This window comes from Cyprinus carpio, chromosome B19 (assembly GCF_018340385.1).
Source record: "Cyprinus carpio isolate SPL01 chromosome B19, ASM1834038v1, whole genome shotgun sequence".
Taxonomy (NCBI): Eukaryota; Metazoa; Chordata; class Actinopteri; order Cypriniformes; family Cyprinidae; genus Cyprinus; species Cyprinus carpio.
The window spans coordinates 454,126-464,905 of NC_056615.1; the positions used below are offsets into that span (position 1 = coordinate 454,126).

At 38.7% G+C, this 10,780-nt stretch overlaps 1 protein-coding gene across 1 annotated transcript; it reads left to right on the top strand.

Moving 5' to 3' along the window:
• The first annotated feature begins 1,236 nt into the window (after positions 1-1,236).
• LOC122140702 lies at positions 1,237-3,374 on the top strand. The gene is made up of 5 exons (XM_042745353.1): positions 1,237-1,655; positions 1,796-1,947; positions 2,168-2,266; positions 2,687-2,827; positions 2,926-3,374. Exons 1-5 carry the CDS (start codon positions 1,583-1,585, stop codon positions 3,103-3,105), a joined length of 645 nt encoding a protein of 214 aa, XP_042601287.1. The 5' UTR covers positions 1,237-1,582; the 3' UTR covers positions 3,106-3,374.
• The last annotated feature ends 7,406 nt before the right edge of the window (positions 3,375-10,780 follow it).

A 10,780-nucleotide genomic window follows, 5' to 3' on the forward strand; every position in this document is an offset into this window, starting at 1 on the left:
GTGTGTGTGTGTGTGTGTGTGTGTGTGTGTGTGTGTGTGTGTGTTTGTGTGTGTTTGTGTGTATGCGTGTATGTGTTTGTGTTTTTGTGTGTGTGTGTTTGTCAGGTGTGCACGTAAACAAGGAAAACTGGTTATTTTAATAAGCAGATATTTGTAAGTTACCAGCTTACTGGTGTGCATGTAAACATGGTTGCTAATTGTTTTCTGCAGGTCATTTAGTTCATTTTCAGAAAGAAAGAAAGAAAGAAAAAAAGAAAGAAAAGATCTTGCCCTTTATCAAAGTTATTTATTTTTCATTGGCTCAAGTTAAGAAATGTAGATGTGAATCATTACCCTAAATTTAATTAGAGGAATGAAACACTTTTTTCAGTGCTGCTTTTTATTTCCAGAAGAAAAAAAAAGATAGATTGAACAGCAAAACAAATTTCTCAGACATGTGACGAACAGAAATGTAATGAGTGCAGTCCGGTGTTTAATCTTCATGAACTGAAGCAGGTTTCAGCAGTTCCACACACGGCTGTCCTTCTGTCTTACACTACAGACATTACCATTCAACCCCTTTTCAATAAAGAGCTTAATTAACTTAAAGTACAGTAATCTGAAATCTGAGTTCATTTACTAGAAAAGAGATGAATCAGTACAACTAAATCAGACCACCACATCCAGGGTTATGCGTTATTCAGAGCAGAACTGAGGATGCACATTTTTCATTTGTTGATTGATTTGAGAGGGTTGTCTTGGCATTTGTTATTTGAAATATGTTTGATCAATTCAATGAAAATATATTCTACAAATACGGAAATGAACAGACCAGCCTAAAACTGGCCTAATCGTGATTAATAATGCAATTAGTCATGTCATTAAAAGTGTGCTTACAGAATGCCCGTGTTGTGTAACTCCTGGATTTCACTGAGATTCAGCGCAGGACTTCCTCAGCAGCTCCTCTGATTATCTCATGCTCTTCCTGTCCAACTGGCAGCTTGTTTCGAGCACAATCATCGAGAATAAATCACCCCAAAGAAATACTTCTGAGGGAAGCGAGTGTTTCTCACTCATGTTTAAGACATGTTTAAGACATTCTCACTCATGTTTAAGACATTGTAGTTTTCTGACAGCTTTAATCCGGACAGTAACGTTAGGTGTGTGTGAAGCGCTTCAGAGGAACACGGTGACGCAGCGCTTACGGATGCGGTCTGGGCTTTTTCTCGCTGTTCCTGCAGTGACGAAACAGAAGAATTCCCGGGAGATTTCTCCTTCAGACCCGTCAGATCCGGACCCGAGGGATATTAAACATCTATGACCATACCATTAAATTCGCCCGGAAAATAAGGGGCATTTTGCTGCGGAGCACTTGCTTTGATTCACACAAGAGCAGAACTAAGTTCAAGAAACGTGAAATAATTTCCACTTTTTGGGGCGTTTTCACTCCCCCCCCCCCCAAAGAACAGGAGACACAGGAGTGTGTTTTTCTCCTTGCACCTTTCCTCACTGGTTTTTCGCAACGCAGCGTACACGTAATAGATTATAATGTAGTCGCAATAACGAGACAGCTCATCAAAGTTTCCTCAGTTGGACAATCTCAATGGGTTTAAATAGGCTACTAGAATGCAGTAAAATATTCGATACACTCACAACCACAATGAAGTTTTGTCTCAGTAAGTACAGATTCGCTCGTTTAGGAAACATACTTTGGAAACTTTATGAATAGTACTTTAAAAGCTGTGTATGTGCAGCGCTGGTTTATAAGACAGATCTCGTGTGCTGTGAATCATTAACACGTTGTTTCCCGGCGCAGTTCTTGCAGTGTTGCGCTGCTGTCTGACGCTGGTGGACGCCGCGCCGCTCCAGAAGCAGGAGATGACGCGCGCTGTGGAGCGCGCCACGAGTTTAGCCAAGAAGATCCTGAGCGACGTTCCCGCGGCGCACCAGGCGTGCGTCAACACCGCGGTGAGCGTGCGTGCTGGGTCACTTTCTACAGGAAGGACCCGTTAGAACAGCTCAGCTGGCACATACTATATGATAATAACTCCTTTACTTTTAGTGGAGAATTAAACTCCTGCTGTTCTGATTACACAGTCTCTTTTGGTTTAGTTTGTGTGGTACAGTCGGTTGATGGTGTTGTTCCTCTGCTAGTATAGTGTCATAATGGGAGCGGTGTTGTTTGCAGGGTTTGGCTCTCTCCAGCGAAGCAGGACACTTGGAGTATTTCTTAAGTGACCTTGGCATCCCCGCGCCGCCGGTGCTCAAGTCAGAGGACCTCAGCATGGTAAATACTCTCTCACCTGGTAAAGTCTAAGCATGTTAAATATAGCCTATCGATGTAAAATGAAGATACAGATGAAGCCATTAAAAGTGAATGTAATTTATTATACGTTCAGCACAAATGCGTCACCAGAATCAACCCTGTTGAAAAAACGGCATATGCTGGTTAGGTATGTTCTGAAGCTGGGATGCTGATTTAAGCTGATTTGAGCTGGTCCTTTGCTGTTCATGTGCTGGTCCTAAACTGGTCCGACCAGCTTAAACCAGCTCAAATCAGCATCCCGGCTTCAAAGCATACCTAACCAGCATATGCTGTTTTTTTTTCAACAGGGAAACTTTGTGTTAAAGTCCAGTTTTGGTCACTGGGGTCACCCCTACACACAGGCTTGAAATATTTGTGTCTGTTTGTGTTTGTTTTGAGCAGGACGTGAGTTTAAGCCGTATTGTGGCCGGTCTGGACCTACACCGTGACCTCCTGCAGGACATCCGAGAGCGCTCGAGCTCCACAGAAGAACTGAGCCTCCTGCTCGCTGATATCACAGACCTGTCTGCTCAGGTCCACCAGGTATTAGCTTCAGACGCTTTAGCATCGCTTACAAACCTGAACTTACCTACAACAGAAGGGTGTGTTTTCAGTATGGGCTGTCCTCTGTTCTCGCTCAGATGCAGCAGCTGGCCCAGATTCCCAGCACAGTGTCCCAGAAGGCAGCGTTCCCAGCGCTCTCTCCACGGCTCAGCGGTGATTATCAAGTCCAAGTGGCCATCCATCTTTCTCTTCAGCAGCTGCGCAGCTTCACACAGGACGTCTTCCGCAGTCTGCGCCACATTGCTGCATCAAACTAGCTGACTTTTCTGTGTGGAGTGTATTTTTGTAAGGCTCACTGGTTGTAAAACATTTGAATGGGTTATCCTTGCTAAGTTTGAGCTGAACTTTGGAATAACTGTTGTTTTAAATGGATGTTTTTATGGTAATTATTTAAAGTATTTATTGTTTATTTAATATATGACTTAAATATTTTTTATTGCTGATTTTATTTTTATGATGTTATATTGACAGATGTTGTACCCTGTGGGTACTGTGAAGATATCTATTAAACCTTATTTATTACTGATCAGATATTGTTTCTCCATTTTGTGAATAACTGTTAACTTTATTACTGATCAGATATTGTTTCTAAACACACACTTATTACGTATGCCACATTAACTATGTAAGGATAATTAACGGCTAGCTGTGCATTAAACGATATTGCGCTGCAATATTTAACTGGAACGAAAAAAATGACGGTTATTTTCGTCAGTTACAACTTGCTAGATGTAGCATTCTACTCGCTTTAAATAAAACAGAGCAGACAAATATATTAAGTAGTGCAGTAAGATTACATTTGTTTGAATGAATTATAGCATTTATTTGAATTAACTGTGGAGTGAGAAAGAGATTTGTGTGTGAAGTAGTTACTTTCGCTGATGAGAAATATAATGTAGCAGTTTAAGCTTAGGTATTTTATACAGGCGCAGGGCAGTGCTGACAACAGCTTATGTGCTCCTGAATGTAATTCAGACACAGCTGGGTGGCAAAACTGAATTTATTTGAATGAATTATAATAAATAGTATTAGGCTACAATAGTTCTTTAAATACATCAGTTCTCCCCATTCAGACAAATACATAAAGCAGTGCCACAGTTCTCCCTTTAAGACAGTCATGTCACTCAGCGGCCATCAACATACATAAACTGTTCACAGGCTTGCAATTAAATTTCATTTGCATAACAACTGTGTCGATGTTTATTTTGCTCACATTGTGCTTATTATTTCCCCGGGTGCCACAGCATAAATGGTTCACGGTCCAGGTGTGTGTGCACTTTGGTTGGGTTAAATGCAGAGCACCAGTTCTGAGCATGGGTCACTGTACTTGGCTGTATGTCACGTCACTAGATCAGCCAGTGCACATGTGCAGTCCTGAGCGCACATCAGAGCGCTGACTGTTTCTATAGCAACCGGGTCGCTTCTAACGGCAGCTGCAGTGACGTGCTGACTTTACTGATTAGCGATTGGCTCCTTCATTCAGAAGGCGGGGCTTCCTGCGATTGAGCGGCCATTCAAAACTATACGCGTGACATATCTTGGGTATTCTATAGTCTTTGATTAAATGCATGTAATTAGATAAAAACGAGAAGAAAAAAAGGCCTAGCTGAACGTTTTTAAGTTTATTTTATCTGTGTACTTAATGGATGTTGAACACATTTCCATCGACTGTGAAATTAGACATGGAAAAGGGTAGTGTTATTTTAGGTTTAGGCGTGGAGGAGGATGGATCTTTGCTGGTTGAGGCTCGAGATGTAAGAATATCACTCCACGCTCTCCTCTCTGACAAAGATGGAGCCCTAACTAGCCTCGCATCGCTGGCCTGTCACTGACATGATCTGGAGACTCTCCGGTCCGGCGTCAGAGAGCCGACCAACGGCAGGGCTACGCAAACTATGCTTTGTGTAAATTTACCTGATACCTTCCACCTGAAAGACAATTTAGATTTGGAAAATATTACAGGTTATCTACAAACAGTATGAATTCATAGGGTGAAAAATTGAATATCTGTTAAATGTATTAGCTACCTCTTCACAAATATGTTTTAGCGTATTGCGGAGGTAGTTGATTCCCATCGGCTCCCTGGTGAACCACACTGCAGTGTCCTCGAGTTTGCACAAAGGGATTCTTTACAAATATCACTTTGACAGGTATTTTTTTAAGCTTTCCACGGGACAAAGTTGGTCACCAGGGCACTCAAACATAAATCCTCATAAATTCTCTCTGTCAGATGCAGTAGGATCTTTGTGATTTTTTGTTTCTGGGTTATGGGCCAAGGTTAGGTATTCAAAGCCATTCTCGTCTTGTCGGAGAACGAAAGACTCTTTAGATCGGTCGTGGTTTCCCTCCGTGTGAAACACAGCTGGATGTCAAGCCAAACTTTCCCTACAAGCCCGATGGGTGTGAATGGGGAGAGCGCAGGTGAATTTTTAAATTTTTTCCAGGTCAGTGGTGTACGCTGGTGTCTTCTCCAGTTTTCCTGTAGCGCTTTATAATTGAGTCCTTGATTTAAAGTCGTTATCATTTCTGATCTTGTGTTTTGTGATGTAACGGTTAATACCCGCTCTGATACACTTCAGGCTTGCAACACTGTATTCTCGGCCGGTAGTAGTCTGAACAGAGGCATAACATTCTCACAATGCCTCATTAAGTTCAGAAGCAGAGTAAGTCTCAACAGCATCATTTTTTTCTTCTGATACAAAAAGTCTTTGAATGTGGTAATTGGCCATTTATAGTCTTTTTTGTATTAACCTCGTCCTTGTCATCTTCAGTCTGCTGGTGTTATTTACTTGTACTGTTTTTCATTACATTTTCTCGTTTGATGTTATATTCTCCGGTTCGTCCAGTTCATCTTGTGCCTCTACCCATTAATCAAAATTGACATAATGACCATATAAGTTAAATGACACATGAAAATCATCCATTTAGCCTAGCTCAGTAAATCAGAAATGTTAACTGTAACTGTCTCACTCTGTATTACTATTCAACTGTAACTGTATGTTACTATGGGTATTAATGTTTATAGGAAGTGCATTAATGTAGAATGTGATTAAACTGACCTGGAACTACCTGTAGTTAAAAAAATTTATACTATGGGGGCGTTGAATGCTTGAATCTGATTGGCTGATGAACGTTGTGCAATTATTTTCAGGGAAACACACGGTGAACGTAGTTCCAGGCAGCTCTCTTGACCACATTACAGTTCCATATCACTTCACATAGTTTACTGTAATAACGGAAATTACAGGACTAACAAAAACAACATGACTGACCAGTTTCTGAAAGTAAATACACATGACATTTCTCACTCGTGAGGTAATAACAGCTGTTTAGAGACACTGCTGCAGTCTAATTCACACAAGCCCTCTCTCGCTCTCTAAAAAACCGGAAGAACCCCTTTAAATATATCATCTGATCGATGCCGTGAGGTGTGGTATCCGTAGTATAAGCGGAATAATTGACGACAGGCCGTTATTATTAGAAAAATAAATCAATGTGACATCTTATTACACCACCAAACGAATAGCCTATTTTAGTATTTAATGTTAGTTTAGATAGATAGTTCGACAAAATAAGCCGTGAATTTTGTTCTCCCCAGTTATTTTCAAACAAGTGTTGCATAACCTATTATTGCTAGCTTAGTCAGCGTTTGATTTGATCAAAATTAGTGTCGAAAGATAGCATTATTTTATAATATTTACAGCTTGCTCTTATTTTCTGTGTTACTGTTCCATTCTGGGATACTTAATATGTTTTCTAACAAAATAAAAAACGTTAAAGTAAAAATTGTAAAATAAAATGTATAATATATAATACAATTATTGTTTGTAACATATTTTAGTACTATGTAGGTCTACTGTACGTATTACTGTATTTACTACTATTATTTCATACTAATATTACTACACCATTTACTCTTAGTAGTAGTAGTATCATATGTGTAAGAAAAATAATATTGCACGTTCTTTTTATTGTACTTTATTAATATTATAGTGGTGCTACAGAAGATAATAAAATAATATTTAACGTTCTTTTTATTGTACTTTACAAATCTCAAAGTGCTACCACAGACAATAACAGCAACTATTTTCATCAAAATATCAAGTAATCTGCGTAGAATTGACAGTATGAGCTCTGTTGGGTTGTCTAAATAATTTGCGTGTGACTTGTGTATTTTTTCCCAGATGGATATTACAGTTAAAAAAAGGTCTCTGCCAGAACTAATACAGTGCACCAAATGCAGCAGTCATTTCCACTGTCCATTTGTGTTTCTCAGTTTTCCAACACGGCTGGCAAAAGAGCATCTGCAGGCACATTTCAATAGATCGGTCCAGCATGAAGGTAATATTTGCAAGTGTATCTTATTATAGTGAAAAACTGTAAGACAAACTTAAAGTGCAATCTTATACTGTTGTTTTTCAGAATTTACAATACACAACAGTGTATCAATTAGCAGAAGTCAACCACAATATCACTACCTCTACTGCAAAAAAACATGATTTTATTAAACATTAAGAACTATACAAACAAAAACACCAACCACCAACCCCTCACACTGAAGCCATCACAACTTCTGCCACCGTTTTCAAGTGTCTGTCTACATTGAGAGTGAGCAGTCCCTGACAATCCTTTATAACTACATGTGAAGCCATCACAACTTCTGCCACCGTTTTCAAGTGTCTGTCTATGAGGTGGAGTTCATGTGAGGATGTCTCCTCCCAGAGGTAAGCCCAAAACATGTGTGAACGTGAGCATGTTTATGTTCTGCAGTGTGTGCATGGTTTATTTTATTAATTGGTTTATTTGTACAGGCCATCTGCAGGGCTTGTCTTGGCAGGAGGCTGAAGAGATGTTCCTCCAGGGACCCACTTAACACTCAAGGTATGCTTTCAAATTTTTGTTTGTACAAAAACTGTTGGAATTTTGTGTTACACAACATTTCTGACCACAGCATTTATCTTTTCTTTTAGTGAAGTTGAGGAATTTGACAGAAGAATTGTTATTAACCCAGTTATTTTTTTAACCCAGTTATTTTTTTCAATACAAAAATGTATTTTGGTTTTAGAGTTAATGTTCATCCCCTTTACTCAATACTATAGAATGTGATAAATCCGTAATAATTAGGAAAACAATAAATGAATATGAAAATATTTAAGTAACTGAACAATTTCTATTTACAAATAAAATTAATACAAATAAACCAGACTTAATGCATTAAATCCTAATAACCTAGTATGTGTAATATTTAATATAATAATGCATTCAGTCATAGCATAATATTTAATAGTAGAAAAATAGTGTAAGTTGCAATCTATCAGCAACTGAATTCAGGTTAGGTAATCTTATCTAATTAGGTTAGGTAATCCTCCAAACAGCAGGTGGCACTGTCTGAAATAACGATGTTCTGGGAGTGTGCAGTTGGGCCTCTGGGCCTGCAGCTTCATAATGTTGGTTGTGGCTGCATTACCACCTCGGGTGTGCATTATTTTTCTAATAATTCAACGGCCCGTCATCAATTATTATTTATTAGTAGATAACATCAGAAATACAATAACAAATGTAGATTCTACAGCATCTAATACTTTAGTTTTATCCATTGCACCCAAAGATAAACTGCAGTGCTTTACAACTATAGGACAGGAAGAGCTAAATAAACTTATCACTGCATCTAAACCAACAACATGTTTATTAGATCCTGTACCCACTAAATTACTGAAAGAGTTGTTACCTGTAGCAGAAAAACCACTTCTCAATATTATTAACTCGTTGTTATCTTTAGGTCACGTCCCAAAACCATTCAAGCTGGCAGTTATTAAGCCTCTTATTAAGAAACCACAACTAGATCCTAGTGAACTGGCAAATTACAGACCCATTTCAAATCTTCCCTTTATGTCTAAAATTTTATAGACCATAGATCATGACATACTCATAGATAGATTACAAAACTATACAGGTATCCAAGGGCAGGCTTTAAGATGGTTTAGATCCTACCTGTCCGATCGCTACCACTTTGTTTATCTAAATGGGGAGTCATCTCATTTATCACCAGTAAAATATGGAGTGCCACAAGGATCTGTCCTAGGTCCTCTGCTATTTTCAATATATATGTTGCCCCTTTGTAATATCATTAGAAAATACGGGATTAGTTTCCACTGTTATGCTGATGATATTCAGCTATATATCTCAACAAGACCAGGTGAAACTTCTAAATTATCTAAGCTAACAGAGTGTGTTAAAAATGTAAAAGATTGGATGACCAATAATTTAATCCTATTAAATTCAGATTAGAAAGAGATATTACTTATTGGACCAAAACCATTACACAGAATCTCGTAGATTACAATTTGCAACTAGACGGATGTACTGTTACTTCCTCCACAGTCAAAAATCTGGGTGTTATATTAGACAGTAACTTGTCTTTTGAAAACATATTTCCCATGTTACAAAAACATCATTCTTCCATCTTAGAAACATTGCCAAGCTACGAAACATGTTACCTGTTTCTGATGCAGAAAAGCTTGTTCATGCGTTCATGACCTCTAGACTGGACTATTGTAATGCACTGCTAGGTGGTTGTCCTGCATCCTCAATAAACAAGCTACAGGTAGTCCAAAAGGCAGCGGCTAGAGTCCTTACCAGGTCAAGAAAATATGATCATATTACCCCAATACTACAGTCTCTGCACTGGCTACCTATTAAGTTCCGTATCAGTTACAAAATATTATTACTTACTTATAAGGCCCTTAATGGTTTAGCTCCTGCGTACCTAACTAGTCTTCTACCACGCTACAATCCATCACGATCCCTAAGGTCACAAAACGCTGGACTTTTGATAGTACCTAGGATAGCAAAGTCCACTAAAGGAGGTAGAGCTTTTTCATATTTGGCTCCCAAACTCTGGAATAGCCTTCCTGATAATGTTCGGGGCTCAGACACACTCTCTCTGTTTAAATCTAGATTAAAAACACACCTCTTTGGCCAAGCATTCAAATAATGCATCTCATAATCTTGGACTGCAGTTATATCTGATCAAATGTGCATTATTATTCTTTAGCTTGGGTTAAACTAATTAATTTTAATTGGCTTGAGAATAAGATAAGATAATTTTTTGTGTATTTGTTTATATGTTTATTCTATTTGTATATCCCGTGGTAACTAGGATTTACACAAGCTCCAGTCTGGATCCAGAACACCTGAGAAGAGATGATGCCAGCCCCTCAGAGGACCTCAGATGATGCTAACCCAGAGACAACATACAGATCTACCACATTTTGCTATAAGTTTGATTGCATAATTGCTGTTAATAGTGTTAATTATCTGTTTGTTTACGTCTTTCATTGATTTTTCTGAACATTTCTGCCGTATGCACATGAACTGACAGTCACCACTGATAAGCTACTACTAAATATTGTAGAAACTTAATTTTCTGTAAAGTTGCTTTGCAATGATTTGTATCATAAAAAGCACTATACAAATAAACTTGAATTGAACTGAATTGAATTATTCCATACTTGATCAACACCTGCCAGCCAATCAGAATCGAGTATTCAGACAGACCATGGCATAAGTTAATGAGGTGACATTCTCTCAAGCAGTGCTCACTGCAGAGCCAACTGACTTCAGCTCGTCCTCTCTGGAGTTGTGTTTAGGGTCATGGGTAGAATCAGGGTGTGGCTCTCCATACTGATGGTTTGTTCAAGGGATAGTTCACCCAAAAACAAAAATAAAGTGCCATGACCCCTAAACTAATTTTTTGAGATGGTAGCATGTATGTACAGGTTGCACATAAGTAAAAACAACAATTGCACACATTATGTCTATTATTAAGTTTTTTTTTTTCATTTTTTGGAACGATTTCATTCTTCCAGTCTAAAAACCTGCTGGTTTGGTCTGGTCAGAGGAGGACTGGCCCCCGACTGAGCCTTTTTTTCT

Coding starts and splice junctions, on each gene's coding strand:
- LOC122140702 (XM_042745353.1), top strand. CDS start 1,583: ATGGGTTTAAATAGGCTACTAGAATGCAGTAAAATATTCGATACACTC. Junction 1,656..1,795: donor CACAATGAAGTTTTGTCTCA/GTAAGTACAGAT, acceptor TTCCCGGCGCAG/TTCTTGCAGTGTTGCGCTGC. Junction 1,948..2,167: donor AGGCGTGCGTCAACACCGCG/GTGAGCGTGCGT, acceptor TGTTGTTTGCAG/GGTTTGGCTCTCTCCAGCGA.